Genomic DNA, 19092 nt, shown 5'->3' with positions numbered 1-19092 from the left:
GGAGTTCACGGCCGGAATTTTACCGTCCCGCCCGCAACGGGAATCGGGAGCAGGCGAGAGGTGGACCATGGAAAGTTCTATTGACCTCAGACAGGATTTTACTGTTCCAGGACGCGTGAGGCCATAAAATCCTGTCCAAAATTTCAGGTTGATAAGATCGACTGAAAGGTCATTGACCTGAAATGTTGACGAAAAAAGCTTGAGAAATACACTCGATAAACGGTTGCAACTTTACCTATAAGAATTTACTTACATCAGCTACATGGCAAGGATTATCCACCCTTCCCTTTTATACGGGTGGGGTGATGAATCAGCATTATAAAGTTGTAAATATCTCATTATATACAGTGAAATGTTATAATTTTGGCCTCATTTGTATGAACTCATCTTCTGCAATATTAGAGGAAACACCAAATAGACAGAACTTAGTGTACCCTAATAGTTTATATCCATTTTATTATGAATAACCAATTAGAAAATGCAGTTTTGTACTTTATAAATAACAAAACACAGTTTACAATCCATCCAATGTAAAAATAAAATTCTATTTTATTGCATACATTGGGAGAAATGGAAGCAGGCGCCTGAACATTAGCTGCCATTGAAACAAGAATCAAAAATATTCAATAGGTAATTTGTTGCAATGTCATAACATAGTCTTCCTTCTTCCTCCCTTAACAGCTCCAGTTCGACTTGGTATAAGTACGTTTCACAAATTGTTTCCAGATTTTGAAGTTATTATGAAATGTTAAATTCTAGAGACTCTTGGTATTTTTGATGAATAAAAATTGAAATGAAAACAAAGAATTTGAATTACAACAAAACCAACTGCTCCAGCAGTAGACTTAAAATCAACAGTATGGTTCAATAACCCCATTGTGTCTCCAGTTCAAAAAAAAATATTGCAGATGCTGGCAATCTGAAATAAAAGCAGAAAATTCTAGAAATACTCAGCAGGTTTGGCAGCATCTGTGGAGAAGGAATCAGAGTTAATGTTTCAGGTCGATGACCTTTCATCAGAACTCTTCGACCTGAAAGGTTACAAGAGCAAAATACCACAGATGCTGGAAATCTGAAATAAGATGCTAACTATCTTTTTCTCTCAGCAGATGCTGCAACAGCTGCTGACTATTTACATTATTTTCTGTTTTTATTGATGCAGTTTCAGATAGGTGTGGCATTTACTAGGTTAAATAGTCGTACAGCAGTCTATTTTCTGGCAATAAATATTATTGTACTGTTGTTATTTATGTAGGTTTGTCACAAAATAATATTCCAAGTTGCACAATTTTGTGTTGCTTTAACTAGTGTCTGGGAGATTAGCAAGGCAAATACGTGGGGTTACGGGGATAGGGCCTGGATGGAATTGTTGTCAGTGCAAGCTCGATGGGCCAAATGGCCTCCTCCTATACTGTAGGGATTCTATGATTTCCAATTTAAACTGATCCAAAATGAACAGAAACGTTGGTAAAAGATCCATGTAAAAACCTCCAAAAAATGTGCAATTTAATGATCAGGATATTCTGTTGATAAAAAAGCAAACTATTTTTGCAGGAAAGGGCAAGTGAAACCAAGTAGCCATTTTATTGATTATGCAGACATCATTTCATTACATTTTAATACATTTTTAATCATAATGCTCCAAGCTACACTCATTAAGAGAATGAAATTCAAGTGCTTTTTGAGCATGTCTGGCTTTTCATATCCACTTAAAATGATATAATTACTTGTATATGTGAAGATCCCTGGAAGCAAATTAAGAATTCAATTGGAAATATATTGTGTGAATAATTTATTTTAAAAAACATGCTGAAATAAATAAATGACATGGTTTAAGGTAGGATTCCATTGTACATACTGATTCTAATGGCAGCAGCAATCTGAACACATATTTCTGCATCGTAATTATTGCACAGCATTTAGGTTTTTTAAACTATTTCTACTGTACAACTGATTTTGTACAATTTCTTAAGTATTGATAGTATTTGTCTGGATTGGTCTGGATTTTCACCTTCGAGGTGGCTTAGCAGGAGTCAGTAAAATTCCCTGCCAGCCGTTCCCACCTCAGGAGAAAGTGCCCACAAGGACGGGATTTTAATTGTGAGGAACGGCGCTGGTGCAGGCTGGAGTCGGGCCAGCCAACCCAGGAAAAAGGTTGGTGGCAGCCACAGGGATTGCTAAGTGCGTAGGCGGGCTTTTTAAAAAGGCTCGCCTTGGTGCTGTGGGACTTTGTCCCAGTTATAGTAAAAAAAAGTCATGCCTTCTACTAGCCCTCACCATCAGAATCATGACCCAGCCACCATTTTTAAACAGCACCTAAGTTATCCCAACTCTGAATTTCCAGGCCATTACATTTTTTTCTTCAGTGGAATGTTCTTCGCAATAATCCCATGTTCGAATATGTAGGCCGGAATTCGCCAGCCATTCACACCCTGCCACCGCGAACAAAGAATTTGGCGCTCAGCCAAATCTCCGTTCACTGCAGCAGGACCGGAGAATCCCAGCCATGAGTGAGATTGAAGAATCTGGCCTGTAATGTCACAAAGTATTACACAACATGTAAACACTGTCTTACATCTAGAAAGTCCTTTTAAAGTTCCAATGATCCAAAGTTACCGAACACAAATCACTACATGCACAAAAAAAACTTCCTGGAACATGTTTGATCCATATCAATAAACATATCTACAGTCTCATGGTGAGGATACAGTTTACAACAGAACACAACTTCCTTGTAGTCAATCAGATTTTCATTGATTGCAAATGAACAGCATCCAAACTACAATTAATGCAAATGTCACTACTAATAGTCACTTTTTATGTATATGTTAGCATTGAAAATATTACCAGTAATGAATAAAAACTGTAAATTCAACAAGTTAAAAATGTATAATCTCACCATAGCTTTCCTTTTGAAAGTACAGAGCATCCATAAAGTTATAAATTCTCTGCATTTTATTCATTTCTTTGGCTGGTAGTTCCTTAGTTGCTCCATGAAGCCAGGATTCGGATTGATAGCCTGCCTTGCATTCTTCACTATTGAGAAAGCATCCTTAAAGCCAAGTCCATTTTCCCACATGAGATAACCTATGACTATAGATGCAGAACGTGACACTCCAGCGTTGCAGTGAACCAGCACAATGCCATTCTTGAAGAGGAGACATGAAAAACAAGACAAATCGTTTTTAAGATAAAAGCGTTTAAAAATGATTGATTCATTCTTAATTCTACAAGGGCAGGAGCAAACTTTTTACAATAATATATTTTTATGAACATACTTTTCAAAAACAAAACAGCAAATGTTCAGTTTTCAGGCAATGCCATTGATATCTAGCATCTTCGAAATTTATTTTCCTGAACTGTGCACATGATTTTAAAGGATGCAGAGGACATTTCATTCTACAGTGAAAAACTCAATGAAAAAATAATAATTAAAGGTCTTTATTTTTGTGTGCATGATATATAGTGAAGCTATGATATTCCTCTGTACGTGCTTTCAATTAAATATTGATAGTGTCCATCAACTTGTATAATTTAATCATGGAATGCTGTCATTCGATAACCTCACATCAACCCACTATAAAGAAAGCAGCACCTAATAGCTTTGTGCTCAGATTTCAGGCCTTCGGATTTATTATTCGATCTTCATGAAGACCACGATTCCAAAGCATTCCAATTGGGTCCTTAGAGTAGACAGTATTCACAATATGCACAAGCCATAGAAGCGTGCCTTAATGACTATCGGCCGGTGGTTCTGACATCCATCATTATGAAGTGCTTCAAAAGGTTAGTTATGGCACGAATCAATTCTGGCCTCTCAGATCGCCTGGATCCATGACAGTTTGCCTATCGCCGTAACAGGTCCACAGCAGACACCATCTCCCTGGTTATTAACCATCTCCCATCTAGGCACTCAACCCTGGAACACCTAGATAACAAAGACATCTATGTCAGTCTCCTATTTATCGACTACAGCTCAGCCTTCAACATCATTATTCCTACAAAACTCATCTCCAAACTCCGTGGCCTGCACCTCGGCTCCTCCCTCTGCGACTGGATCCTGAACTTCCTGACCCACAGACCGCAATCATCCTCCACGATCATCCTCAACAGCGGTGCCCCACAAGGCTGTGTCCTCAGCCGCCTACGACACTCCTTATACACCTATGACTGTGTGACCAAATTCCTTCCAACTCCATTTTCAAGTTTGCTGATGACACCACCGTAGTTTTCAAGTGGCCAAATCACCAACAACCTGTCCTAGTCCCCCCTGCTGACACTATAGTTAAGAAAGCCCACCAACACCTCTACTTTCTCAGAAGACGAAGGAAATTTGGCATGTACACTACGGCTCTCATCAATTTTTACAGATGCACCATAGAAAGCATTCTTTCTGGTTGTATCACAGCTTGGTATGGCTCCTGCTCTGCCCAAGGCCGCAAGGAACTACAAAAGATCATGAATGTAGCCCAATCCATCACGCAAACCAGCCTCCAATCCATTGACTCCGTCCACACTTCCCGCTGCCTCGGCAAAGCAGCCAGCATAATTAAGGACCCCACGCACCCCGAACATTCTCTCTTCCACCTTCTTCCATCGGGAAAAAGATACAAAAGTCTGAGGACACATACCAACCGAATCAAGAACAGCTTCTTCCCTGCTGCTGTCAGACTTTTGAATGGACCTACTTTGCATTAAGTTGATCTTTCTCTACATCCTAGCTATAACTGTAACACTACATTCTGCACTCTCTCCTTTCCTTCTCTATGTACATTATGCTTTGTCTGTATAGAGCACAAGAAACAATACTTTTCACTGTATGCTGATACATGTGACAATAAATCAAATTTTATGTTTTTGTTGTTCTCCATTTCTATTTGAACTGTGTCCACAAATACGGTTTGTTTTCTAGGTTACTATATAAAATGTTGGTACCACGACCACTGTACCAAATTTAATTGAAAACTAAAAGGCAAAGTAAACAAAAATAACTCTAACTTTGCCATTTCGAATGAGCAGTGCAGTAGCTTAAATGCTGAACAACGGGTTTCAACATTTAGAATTATAGAATATTGACAGTGCAGAAGGAGGCCATTCGGCCCATCCAGCTTGCATGACAACAATCCCACCCAGGCCCTATCCCCGTAACCCCATGTATTTACCCTGCTAATCCCCCTGACACTAAGAAGCATGGCCAATCCACCTAACCCGCACATCTTTGGAGAAATATTTTCTGGTCATATGGACTCGAGAAAACTTGTCTCCATTACTTTGAGATGGCTGAGTTTGAAATGCACATTTTAACTTGTAGAGAGGAATCATCATAAACTTCAGCTAGAATTAACCTCTTGTCCTTGCATGTTTACCCTTTTGTAGGAACATGTGATAATTTTATTGTTTGGTTGTGTGTTCAGAACAAAGTTTAAATTCAATTATGTAAAATGGTCAATTTACATGATGACTGCTGAAATATCAAATGTAGTTCTTCAGACTTGTTTAGTGTTTTGGTACCAATGTTGCATTAAATTCAATTTGTTTCCACCACTGTTTCTGGAGTTCTGTCACCTGGATTTGAATCCAACCGGAATAGGACTGGGATGTGTGGTGGGGGGCAGTAATGGGTGACTATCCTCTGCTTTCAGTCTGTTTCTAATACAAGATTAGTTTGGCCAGACCCAATCAGGTTTACAGTGGGTGGTGCTTCCCAGAACAAAAGTTTCTCCAGATTGTGGTCCGCTACCAACAAATAGCTTCTTCTCTGGTCTTCATCAGCCTCCCCCTGCCTTAGTAAAGTTTATTTATTAGTCACAAGGCTTACATTAACACTGCAATGCTGCTTCCTACCACTCACCCCTTAGCACTGATCTCCCCCCCAATCCTGTTTTTGTCCATTTTCTGCATGATTCCAACTGCTCACTATCCTGTTGGCCCCTTACTGATGCCCAGCAATCTTCCGGGCTTTCCCTGCCCAGCATTCACCTCTCACTAGCTGAGGCCACTTTTCTGACATTCGGCAGCTTTTGGTGCCCACTGACAGTACCCTCCAACCCAATCATGACCAATTTTGAAACTTCTTGCCACATCTCTGCCTACATGTGTCATTCCCTGGCCTATTCGCCACTCATTGGCACCCTGGAGTTTGTCACCTGCTGCACTGTCTCCTCCACCTCCTCTTCACTCATGATCCAACTCACTCTAGGCTGTTTTGAAGGCTATAATCTAACCAATGCTGCCAGTCCAGGGCCCAGCACTAGCAACAGGTTGGTTATTCTACCAATATATGTTTTGCATGTTTTATAAAACATTCAAGTCAGGCCAGTAGGAGGTACAGGAGGGCATTATGATGAAGGGAACATTTAGGAGTCAGAAGGAGTGGGGTGTTATAAGATGAATTTTGGAGGGAAGATGTGCGGGTTAAGTGGATTGGCCATGCTCCTTAGAACATAGAACATAGAACATAGAAAGTCACAGCACAAACAGGCCCTTCGGCCCACAAGTTGCGCCGATCACATCCCCACCTCTAGGCCTATCTATAGCCCTCAATCCCATTAAATCCCATGTACTCATCCAGAAGTCTCTTAAAAGACCCCAACGAGTTTGCCTCCACCACCACCGACGTCAGCCGATTCCACTCACCCACCACCCTCTGAGTGAAAAACTTACCCCTGACATCCCCCCTGTACCTACCCCCCAGCACCTTAAACCTGTGTCCTCTCGTAGCAACCATTTCAGCCCTTGGAAATAGCCTCTGAGAGTCCACCCTATCCAGACCCCTCAACATCTTGTAAACCTCTATCAGGTCACCTCTCATCCTTCGTCTCTCCAGGGAGAAGAGACCAAGCTCCCTCAACCTATCCTCATAAGGCATGCCCCCCAATCCAGGCAACATCCTTGTAAATCTCCTCTGCACCCTTTCAATGGCTTCAACATCTTTCCTGTAATGAGGTGACCAGAACTGCGCGCAGTACTCCAAGTGGGGTCTAACCAGGGTCCTATAAAGCTGCAGCATTATCTCCCGACTCCTAAACTCAATCCCTCGATTAATGAAGGCTAGTACGCCATACGCCTTCTTGACCGCATCCTCCACCTGCGAGGCCGATTTAAGAGTCCTATGGACCCGGACCCCAAGGTCCTTCTGATCCTCTACACTGCTAAGAATGGTACCCTTCATTTTATACTGCTGCTCCATCCCATTGGATCTGCCAAAATGGATCACTACACACTTATCCGGGTTGAAGTCCATCTGCCACTTCTCCGCCCAGTCTTGCATTCTATCTATGTCTCGCTGCAACTTCTGACATCCCTCCAAACTATCCACAACACCACCTACCTTGGTGTCGTCAGCAAACTTACCAACCCATCCCTCCACTTCCTCATCCAGGTCATTTATGAAAATGACAAACAGCAAGGGTCCCAGAACAGATCCCTGGGGCACTCCACTGGTCACTGACCTCCATGCAGAGAAAGACCCCTCCACAGCCACTCTCTGCCTTCTGCAGGCAAGCCAGTTCTGGATCCACAAGGCAACAGCCCCTTGGATCCCATGCCCTCTCACTTTCTCAAGAAGCCTTGCATGGGGGACCTTATCGAACGCTTTGCTGAAGTCCATATAGACCACATCCACCGCTCTTCCTTCGTCAATGTGCTTGGTCACATTTTCAAAGAACTCAACCAGGCTCGTAAGGCACGACCTGCCCCTGACAAAGCCGTGCTGACTACTTTTGATCATACTAAACTTCTCTAGATGATCATAAATCCTGTCTCTCAGGATCCTCTCCATCAACTTACCAACCACTGAGGTTAGACTCACCGGTCGGTAATTTCCCGGGCTGTCCCTGTTCCCTTTCTTGAATATAGGGACCACATCCGCAATCCTCCAATCCTCCGGAACCTCTCCCGTCTCCATCGACGATGCAAAGATCATCGCCAAAGGCTCCGCAATCTCCTCCCTCGCCTCCCACAGTAACCTGGGGTACATCCCATCCGGTCCCGGCGACTTACCAACCTTGATGCCATTCAATAGTTCCAACACATCCTCTTTCTTTATGTCCACATGCTCGATCCTTTCTGTCCTCCGCAATCCAGCAGTACAACCACCCAGATCCCTTTCCACCGTGAATACCGAGGTAAAGTATTCATTAAGCACCTCCGCCATTTCTAACGGTTCCGCACAAACTTTTCCCCCTTCACCTTTTAAGGGTCCTATGCCTTCACATCTCATCCTTTTACTCTTGACATAGTGTTAGGAGGATTAGCAGGGTACATACGTGGGGTTACAGGAGGGACCTGTAGGGAAAGAAAATGTAGACGCAACATTAAGACACCAAAGGCAAGTGCTCAAGGGCAAGGGAGCAGAAGGGAATGCAAGGGGGTGGCAAAAAGGGAACTTCAGGAGTCAGAAGGCATTTTTGGAGGCATTGGGAGTGTTCAGGGTGGTTAAGGGGATATGGTCAGTGAAGATATCAGTGTGGAAATGAGGCAGGTGGGAGTGGAATGGAAAAGAATTGGAGGAGGTGTGGAGTGAGTGCAAAGAAAGTCAACACAGGTGTGACAGGAGAGGGAGGATACTGGAGTCATGGAAGGAAGGAAAGAGATGTCATTGGAGAAAGAAAGGAATACGGTGCTGAAGAAACAGATGTACAACAAGCTACTTACAGTTCCTCAGATTGTTTTTAATAACATCCAATGACCTGACCAGGTCCCTTTCCTTCTCTGTGACTCAGGATTTGCCACAATTCTGTCTGGATCCTCTCCCAACTCCCCCACCATCTCATCCCAGATCTCTACATCCCTCTCTTGAATGGCGCCCACTTGAACATGTGTCCTACATCAATCCCCAATATGCTTCCCTACCCAACCTATGCACTACTATTAATGTAAAATATCACTGCTCACTTCCCAGCCACGCCACCCAATACCTCATACACAATAAAAGACAAGCAAAACATCAGACAGAACAGAAAAAGAACAAGGGAAAACCAGAGGGAAGCAGAATGGAAAGAGACAAGGAAGCAGTATAGTGGGTGGACACACACAGAATAACACAATAAAGTAGACTCAGACATCTAAGTGAGCAACAAATGCCACAGGAGGTTCAAACAAAATGTTTCATTTAAAGTAGCCTTGGTCAGTTTGCTACCTCAGATTTACTGCCAATGGGTACTTGCATCTTATCAAAGTAGGATCACTATCACTTCTATTATGGGTACATTCTGAGTATCCATAGTGATTTTTGCAATGGTTGTTTTGTTGTTTATTTCTAACTCCAGTGCAGTCACTGCAGAGCGGCCGTCATATTGAACTCCCAATGAAGGTTTTTAAACAGCTCCAGAAATGTTGAATCTGAATGATCAAAATCATTCCAAGTAGTTCCACAGTGCCAATGGTGATATCTAAAGGTGATAAGGACATTGTATAAAAGAGCAATGGCCATTACTGGAATAGTCTTCGCATGGTCTTCAGTGATAAATAATAAAAAACAGTTGTTCGCTGGTATGTGTGTGTGTGGAGTCAATTTCTTCCTGTGTACATTCCTTTGTCAAAAGAAAACTAAGTCTAGTGCAGTGGAAAAAGGAATAAATTATTCATTGCACACACATAAACAATTTAAAATATTTGTATATTTTATTAATAGGTCACCCAATTTATTTCATCTCAAACGTTCTTTAAACATGTTATAATTACAAGGATTTAATATTGTCTCTGTACTAATTGCACTTCTCACCTGTGCCTTAGCTTGATCAATAAATTCAAAGCATTCGTGGAAGTATGAGGTGATAGAAGTCTCAGGTAAGTCCAATATGGAAATGCTTTTATAGCTGAATTCACCTGGAAAGGCATTTTCTACTCCATAGCCTACATTCAAGATGTGAGAAATCTTGAGGGAGAAAAAAGTCAGAATTAATTGGTACAGAACTTTATGATTCACATTTAAATCCCATTTATAACAATCCTCTTTGGAAAAGACAAACTGTCCAGTTCAAGTGATACATCCATACTACACTTTGGCCTCTGGCTTTTGTTTCCTCGATGAGGAAAAATGCCACGGAAACACTTCCACAAACAATGTGTTCAGGCACTTGCAGTGTAAGAAATCATGAAGGAGAACATGTCCATAACATCATATCACAATTCACGTAGAAAAGAATCCCAAAGTGTTTCAGAACAAAAAGGGAGCAGGCATCGAGTCTTTGTGGCAGGGTTGGGAAGGACATCCAAAAGCTTGATTGAAGTTCAATGTTTTGAAAATGTTTATAGAGGTGGCAGGGCTTAGTTTTATTTCTTCTTTCATAGGATGGGAGCGTCAACGGCATTTGTTGCCCATCCCTAATTGCCCTGGAACTGAGTGGCTTGCTAGGCATTTCACAGGGCAGTTAAGAGACAATCACATTACATCCTGGCCAGGTAAGGATGACAGATTTCCTTCACAATAGAGCGTTAGAAGAACCAGATGGGTTTTTAATGACAATCGATGATAGCTTCTGGAGTAGGGAGAAAAAACAGCAAACAAGATTTGCGGAACTAAAGAACGCCAGAAATTCAGGATGCAAGGTTGGAGAAGGTTGCAGATGGATGGCATGGCAAGGACAGGGAGGGAAATGAAGGGAGCGACAAGGTTGCTTGCAGTCAGATTCAGCTGGAGTGAGCAGCCAAGGTTGGCACTGTTATTAAGATGCAGCGCTTGCAGAGGCTGAGAGCAATTGCTTTAGACTTCCCAATATTCAATTTAGAGAAATTTGGCTTACGCACGACTTAGTGTAGGGAAAGCAGCTTGACAACTCAGAGATGTTCATGGTGGTCTACGGAGGTGGTGGAAAGACAGATGCTCTCTTCAAGCTACATGGCCATAGAGCAACAACCTGGAAGTTTCCACACAATCTATGCACATGTTGGCCCTTTTAGGTTACCTTGCATGAAAAGCCAAGTAAAACATTTTCAAAGGTCCACACAATTAAATGAATTACCAATACGGTACCAAAAAAAGAGGGTAGATTGGGTGGGTGTCATCAATACACATGTGGAAACTGACTCTGTGCTTCTGGATATTGTGTCCGTGGGACAGCATATAGACAAGGTGCAGAGGGACCAAGGATGGATCCTTGAGGAAATTAGGCGTGACTGTGTGAAAGCAGGAGGAGATGCCACTGCAGGGGTTGCCCTGGCTGCCTGGGGCGAGGCAGAGGAAGTAAACACCCCAAGAGAAGACCCACTCAGGTGCATCATAGAGGAAAGGCAGGGAAGGACAAGGATGAAAACAGATTCATGGTCACAGGCATAAAGGATAGCCATTGGTCTCTTTAACCAGAGTGGCCTTAGTGGTGTATGCAAGGAGAAATCTGGATTAATGGGCTTCCAACAGAGAGCTGTAGCAGAGGTCAATGCATATCAGCAAAGCAATGGCATGTTTAGAGCTTTGGACAAGATAATTGTTAGCAATTATACAGTAATTGGAGGAAATGGGCTGGTGAAGGATGGCTTTTCGTTGCAGGAGTTTTGATGACTTTTTGAAGAGAGGGACAGTCTCTGAATAGAAAAAATGCGGGGGGGCAGGAAGACATAGTTGAATGTTCCGGAGTCAACAGGAAAGGTATGTATCATAAGAAAAAAATGGCTTATGAGAGGGAGGAGAAACGTAAATGAAAGTGATGACAGGCTTAGGATTAAGTGAGAAGTTGGGAGGTGATTGTTAGAGGCTGGGTGGGGGTTGGAGGTGGTGGGAGGGATGCAAAATAATTGGTCTCACTCTTTCAAATACATTCATTTGCTCCTCAAAGTGGGTTTTGGAGGTCAATATGGAAGAAGTGAAGAGAAGGAGATTGGAGAAGGCAAATTCTTCAGAGAAAAGAAGGTGTGGCTTTTTAACTCCTCAGCATAGTTCCAATGTAACAGGTGGATTGGACCATTGAAAGAAAATGCAGGAGTGTTCAACATGGTCCAAACATATTGTGTGCTGGATGACACGACCAGTCATGCAACTGATCTATGCTCAAATGTGTGACTCTCAAACTGAAGAAGTGAGAAGGTGGGAGCTGCAACAAGAAAGAAATGAGGGTGGGAGCTGGTGAGCGACTTCATGAGGATGAGGTGTCAAAGGCAGAGATTGGACAGCTGTTTAACAGACCAGGTTCCAGGGCACAGGGGGAGCTAAGTTATCTGGGGCAGTTTTTTATCCCCAGGGGCCAAGGGTGGAGGTAGATTGGGAGGTTTCAACAGTAATGCAAATAAGGAGATGAAAGGCCATCGACCTGAAACATTAACCATGTTTCTCTCTCCAGAGCTGCTGCCTGACCCTTTGTGTTTTTCCCGCATTTTGAGTTTTTATTTAAGGGAAATAAGGAAGTAGTCACAGATGGACACTATCTGGGTGAGGCTACTGACTTGCAGTCAGGAGTGGGAGCCCTGGATATTTAGAACATAACAACTAGGAGCAGGAGTAGGTCATCTGGCTCCTTGAACCTGCTCCTCATCATTCAATAAGATCATGGCTGATGTTTTTGTGGATTCAGCTCCACTTGCCCGCCCACTCATCATAACCCTCGATTCCTTTACTGTTTAAAAATCTATCTTTCCTTGCCTTAAAAACATTCAATGAGATAGCCTCAATTATTTCACTGGGCAGGGAATTGCACAGATTCATAACCCTTTGGGTGAAGAAGTTCCTCCTTAACTCAGTCCTAAATCTGCTCCCCTTATTTTAAGGCTATGTCCCCTAGTTCTAGTTTCACCCGCCAGCGGAAGCAACTTCCCTGCCAGTGGAAACACCCTCCCTTATCTTTCCCTTCATAATTTTATATGCTTCTATAAGATCCCCCCTCATTCTTCTAAATTCCAATGAGCATAGTCCCAGTCTACTCAGTCTCTCCTCATAAGCCAACCCTCTCAACTCTGGAACCAACCTAGTGAATCTCCTCTGCACCCCCTCCAGTGCCAGTACATTCTTTCTCAAGTAAGGAGATCAAAACTCCAGGTGTGGCCTCACCAGCACCTTATACAGCTGCAACATAACCTCGCTGTTTTTAAACTCCATCTCTCTAGCAATGAAGGACAATATTCCATTTACCTTCTTAATTACCTGCTGCACCTGCAAACCAACTTTTTGTGATTCATACACAAGGCCACCCAGGTCCCTCTGCACAGCAGCATGCTGCAATTTTTTACCATTTAAATAATAGTCCATTTTGCTGTTATTCCTAACAAAATGGATGACTTCACATTTACCAGCATTGTACTCCATCTGCCAGACCCTTGCCCATTCACCTAAACTATCTATATCCCTCTGCAGACTTTCAGTGTCCTCTGCACACTTTGCTCTACCACTCATCTTAGTGTTGTCTGCAAACTTCGACACATTACACTTGGTCCCCAACTCCAAATCCTCAATGTAAATTGTAAACAATTGCGGTCCCAACACTGATCCATGAGGCACACTGATCGCCAAACAAAAAAACCCCCATTTATCCCCACTCTTTGCTTTCTGTTAGTTAGTTAACCAATCCTCTATCCATGCTAATACATTACCCATAATGCCGTGCACCTTTATCTTATGCAGCACCTTTTCTGTGGCACCTTGTCAAATGCCTTCTGGAAATCCAGATACATCACATTCCCCAGTTCCATGTTGTCTACCACGCTCATAATGTCCTCAAGAATTCTAGTAAATTAATTAAACATGACCTGCCTTTCATGAACACATGCTGCATCTTCCCAATGGGACAATTTCTATCCAGATGTCTCGGTATTTCTTCCATGATGATAGATTCAAGCATTTTCCCCACGACAGAAGTAAGCTAACCGGCCTATAATTACCTACCTTTTGTCTCCCTCCTTTTTTAAACAATAGCATCACATTTTTTGTTTCCCAATCTTCCAGAACTGTCCCAAGTCCAGCGAATTTTGGTAAATTACCACGCTATTTCCATCGCCATTTCTTTTAGTACCTTGGGATGCATCCCATCAAGGCCAGGTGACTTGTCTACCTTTAGCCCCATTAACTTCCCCAACACCACTCTTTAGTGATAATGATCATTTCTAGGTCCTCACCTGTCGTAGCCTCCTTGTCATCAATTTTTGACATGTATTTGTGTCTTCCACTGTGAAGACTGACACAAAATACTTATTCAATGCTTCTCACTTCTTTAATCAAGGAGCGTCAAGATCCATTCTAGTGCCTGAACTGCCATTTCAGCTAAAATCACCTCACTCAACTTTGATCAATTATTGAACCGAGGCCTATTGGTCTGTGTGACAATACTACACTGGGCAGTGCCTTTACATACAGGGCTTTAGAAGAGCTAAGGTTAGATATTTAACATAGCGTTTTCACTTTTTTGACCAAACACATTTAATTCCACCCCTCCCCAACCCCCAATTCATTCAGCAAATCCAGCTGAAATGGTAGGCAAGCCACCTGCTCCCAGATCTCACAGGTGCTGCTTGGACTGCTCTAGGATATACCAGAGACGCTCAATAATAATTTCACCAGATGTTTATCAATTTCTGTCTTGAAGACGCTCAACGTCTCGGCCTCCACAGCCCTCTGTGGCAATGAATTCCACAGACCCACCACTCTCTGGCTGAAGAAATTTCTCCTCATCTCTGTTCTAAAGTGACTCCCTTTTATTCTAAGGCTGTGCCCCCGCGTCCTAGTCTCCCCTGTTAATGGAAACAACTTCCCTACGTCCATCCTATCTAAGCCGTTCATTATCTTGTAAGTTTCTATCAGATCTCCCCTCAACCTCCTAAACTCCAATGAATATAATCCCACGATCCTCAGACGTTCATCGTATGTCAGGCCTACCATTCCTGGGATCATCCGTGTGAATCTCCGCTGGACCCGCTCCAGTGCCAGTATGTCCTTCCTGAGGTGTGGGGCCCAAAATTGCTCACAGTACTCCAAATGGGGCCTAACCAGTGCTTTATAAAGCCTCAGAAGTACATCCCTGCTTTTGTATTCCAAGCCTCTTGAGATAAATGACAACATTACATTTGCTTTCTTAATTACGGACTCAACCTGCAAGTTTACCTTTAGAGAATCCTGGACTAGGACTCCCAAGTCCCTTTGCACTTTAGCATTATGAATTTTGTCACCGTTTAGAAAATAGTCCATGCCTCTATTCTTTTTTCCAAAGTGTACGACCTCGCACTTGCCCACGTTGAATTTCATCAGCCACTTCTTGGACCACTCTCCTAAACTGTCTAAATCTTTCTGCAGCCTCCCCACCTCCTCAATACTACCTGCCCCTCCACCTATCTTTGTATCATCGGCAAACTTGGCCAGAATGCTCCCAGTCCCGTCATCTAGATCGTTAATATATAAAGAGAACAGCTGTGGCCCCAACACTGAACCCTGCGGGACACCACTTGTCACCGGTTGCCATTCTGAGAAAGAACCTTTTATCCCAACTCTCTGCCTTCTGTCTGACAGCCAATCGTCAATCCATGTTAGTACCTTGCCTCGAATACCATGGGCCCTTATTTTACTCAGCAGTCTCCCGTGAGGCACCTTGTCAAAGGCCTTTTGGAAGTCAAGATAGATAACATCCATTGGCTCTCCTTGGTCTAACCTATTTGTTATCTCTTCAAAGAACTCTAACAGGTTTGTCAGGCACGACCTCCCCTTACTAAATCCATGCTGACTTGTCTTAATCCGACCCTGCACTTCCAAGAATTTAGAAATCTCATCCTTAACGATGGATTCTAGAATTTTGCCAACAACTGAGGTTAGGCTAATTGGCCTATAATTTTCCATCTTTTTTCTTGTTCCCTTCTTGAACAGTGGGGTTACAACAGCGATTTTCCAATCCTCTGGGACTTTCCCTGACTCCAGTGACTTTTGAAAGATCATAACTAACGCCTCCACTATTTCTTCAGCTATCTCCTTTAGAACTCTAGGATGTAGCCCATCTGGGCCCGGAGATTTATCAATTTTCAGACCTTTTAGTTTCTCTAGCACTTTCTCCTTTGTGATGGCAACCATATTCAACTCTGCCCCCTGACTTTCCTGAATTGTTGGGATATTACTCATGTCTTCTACTGTGAAGACTGACGCAAAGTACTTATTAAGTTCCTCAGCTATTTCCTTGTCTCCCATCACTAGATTACCAGCGTCATTTTGGAGCGGCCCAATGTCTACTTTTGCCTCCCGTTTGTTTTTAATGTATTTAAAGAAACTTTTACTATCATTCCTAATGTTACTGGCTAGCCTACCTTCATATTTGATCCTCTCCTTCCTTATTTCTCTCTTTGTTATCCTCTGTTTGTTTTTATAGCCTTCCCAATCTTCTGACTTCCCACTACTCTTTGCCACATTATAGGCTCTCTCTTTTGCCTTGATGCATTCCCTGACTTCCTTTGTCAGCCATGGCTGCCTAATCCCCCCTCTGATAACCTTTCTTTTGTTTGGGATGAACCTCTGCACTGTGTCCTCAATTACTCCCAGAAACTCCTGCCATTGCTGTTCTACTGTCTTTCCCACTAGGCTCTGCTTCCAGTCGATTTTTGTCAGTTCCTCCCTCATGCGCCTGTAATTACCTTTATTTAACTGTAGAACCTTCACATCTGATTCTGCCTTCCTTCTTTCATGTTTTACATCTGCAGCAGATGTTTTACATCTGCAGCAGCCCACTTACCCACTGTTGAGTACCCTGAGGTAACGACATGCACAAACATACCATGAAGTGGTATCACTTCACAGCTGACACTTTTTACTGAAACACCATCTAAACATCTCAAATAATTCACATTACCTTACAATCTTTTAATTTCTCATAATCATGAGCCACATCTTGGGATGCTAGAAGAAAATTAAATGCAAAGTAAAAATAATACTCTTAATTCTGGGGAATCATGGAGAGGGGCAGAAGATGCCAAGACCAATACAGAAACAACATTTGGATAAAGTCATTTAGGCTAACATTTGAGCAAGCCTATGCCACTTTCTGAAACATTTTGAAACTAAACAGTAACATGATGCCAAAGGGCTGGATGGGAGAATGGTTTTCCAACTTGTAACTTTACGCTCTGCAAGTCCTTGTCACAAACAGCCTGAAGTGCTGGATAGTATATCTATCCACAAACTAAGTCATTGTGCACCAGCTGAAAGTAGATCCAGTCGATTCTACCATGGGGGCATAAATACCAGTCACTACTTCCAAAGGCAGATTTTACTGCATTTTCATCTGCTCTAAGAAGTATTAATTTACATGACGGCAGCTCAACAAGAATCATTGAAATAGTATAAATAAAGTGATAACTGAAAAATAATTCCAAATGCTGTTACCAACAAAGAAACTTAAGGTATAGAATCTTTTGAAAGTTGCTCTGTAAATTATTTTTCATACTGTAATATTGTAGCACCAGTTATTTCATTTAGTCAATTGTGTTAAACTAAAAATCAATCAACTAAATTCTGACAATTCTACCAATCGATTCAAGAACAGCTTCTTCCCTGCTGTCGTCAGACTTTTGAATAGACCCACCATATATTAAGGTGATCTTTCTCTTCACCCGAGCTAAAACTGCAACACTATATTCTGCACCCTCTCCTTTCCTTCACTCCAATATACTCTATAAACTATACGTTTTATCTTAGCTTGCAAGAAACATTACTTTTCAATGTATCCCAATACATGTGACAATAATAAATCAAATGAAACATAATAATCCCAGATCAGTCTGGGAAATAAATTGCACTCTCCTGTTATGTGACAGCAGCTGAGGAAATATTTTGACCTTTTCTAATCTGTCAAATATCCTTATTCTTAGATATAGGATCATTGAATCTACAGTGCAGAAGGAGGCCATTTGGCTCATCAAGTCTGACCGACAACAATCCCACCCAGGTCCTATCCCCATAACCCCACATATTTACCTTCCTAATCCCCCTGACACTAAGGGGCAATTTTTATCATGGCCAATCAACCTAACCCACAGATCTTTGGACTGTGGGAGGAAACCGGAGCACCCGGAGGGAAAGAAAACCCACAGGGAGAATGTGCTAACCCCGCACAGACCCAAGCTGGGAATCGAACCCGGGTCCCTGGCGCTGTGAGGCAGCAGTGCTAACCACTGTGCCACCCAATATGTTATTGTAAATATATTTTAACTGAATATAAATTAATAAATTATTTTAAAGAAGTTCATTCTCCCCCCCCCCCCCCCCCCCCCGCTCTTTAACACTCAAAATTAAGTCTGCAAAAGAGGGTGCAGTGGTCAGATCACAGAAGCTTCAGGAAATGTTAGATTTCGCTCACCCAGCATAAGCCATGGTTTGACAACACCAATTTTCAGATCAAGGCTGGTGTCCTCGACATACCCACAGGCTCCATCCAGCTGTTGAGCATCTTCTACTATCTGCACCCGAGCGTCTCTAAGTGTTTCAATGAGTCTTTTCCCGGTTATGGTTGTCACTCTGGTGCTCTGTTTCTTGAGCGAAGCCTTTGAGAAAGCCTTGATTTCATCGGCAAGCGAATGCATCACATTTGAATGAGAGAAACGAGTTAAGGCAAAGCGGTGGGGAAAGGAACGCTGCCAAATGTTTTTTAACGCATCGAGATGCAAATGTCAACTATCTGGAGTTTAATATGTTGAAATGAACATCATTGCACTCGGCTATTGGGCGATTATAAAATCAGCCCTAAATCAAGGCTACTTTTACAGTGATCCTCTTATTCAATTGCCTACTTTTTCACTTTCCAAAACGCTTGTTGGAACATAATCGAATGTGCAACCACCAACAACATGTTTAAAACTGCAGAAGCATAAAGAAAGTGGAACCTCACTACTCCAGGGCTATCGCCACCTACACCAGGAAGATCAGTTTGATGCTTTGTAATACATTCACTGCTGCAAGTTTATTAGAGAGCTGCCTGTGATCCCCAGCAGGATAATATAGATTCATGTGCCATTGTGATTAGATCAGTAATTTGGGAAATGCACTGTCATTAAACCCCCCCCCCCCTCCCTCTATGCCACAATGTATTTAAAAGGCACTTAATCATTTTTAAAATTTAATTTATGTGGCCATCACTGGCTGATGCTAGCATTTTATTGCCCATTCCTAACCGCCCTTTAAGGGCATTTAAGAATTATATT

The 19092-nt window shown here is 42.4% G+C and overlaps 1 protein-coding gene across 1 annotated transcript; it reads right to left on the bottom strand.

The window, feature by feature from the left end:
* Positions 1–525: 525 nt before the first annotated feature.
* dusp19a (dual specificity phosphatase 19a) lies at positions 526–18758 on the bottom strand. Its single transcript, XM_078228526.1, has 4 exons — positions 18252–18758; positions 16746–16792; positions 9725–9877; positions 526–3148 (listed from the first exon to the last, which is right to left on the bottom strand). Exons 1-4 carry the CDS (start codon positions 18472–18474, stop codon positions 2960–2962), a joined length of 612 nt encoding a protein of 203 aa, XP_078084652.1. The 5' UTR covers positions 18475–18758; the 3' UTR covers positions 526–2959.
* Between the last annotated feature and the right edge of the window lie 334 nt (positions 18759–19092).

The sequence above is a fragment of the Mustelus asterias genome, chromosome 14 (genome assembly GCF_964213995.1).
Source record: "Mustelus asterias chromosome 14, sMusAst1.hap1.1, whole genome shotgun sequence".
Classification (NCBI taxonomy): Eukaryota; Metazoa; Chordata; class Chondrichthyes; order Carcharhiniformes; family Triakidae; genus Mustelus; species Mustelus asterias.
The sequence above is the reverse complement of the archived record's forward strand: the minus strand, read 5'-3'. Positions and strand labels throughout refer to the sequence as shown.

Bases quoted from the DNA above. Each gene is read 5' to 3' on its own strand.
- dusp19a (XM_078228526.1), bottom strand. From the start codon at position 18,474: ATGCATTCGCTTGCCGATGAAATCAAGGCTTTCTCAAAGGCTTCGCTC. The intron at 16,793-18,251 runs GTGAGCGAAATC...ATTTTCTTCTAG, and splicing joins CAAACCATGGCTTATGCTGG to CATCCCAAGATGTGGCTCAT. The intron at 9,878-16,745 runs GTAATGTGAATT...TTCTCCCTCAAG, and splicing joins AGAAATTAAAAGATTGTAAG to ATTTCTCACATCTTGAATGT.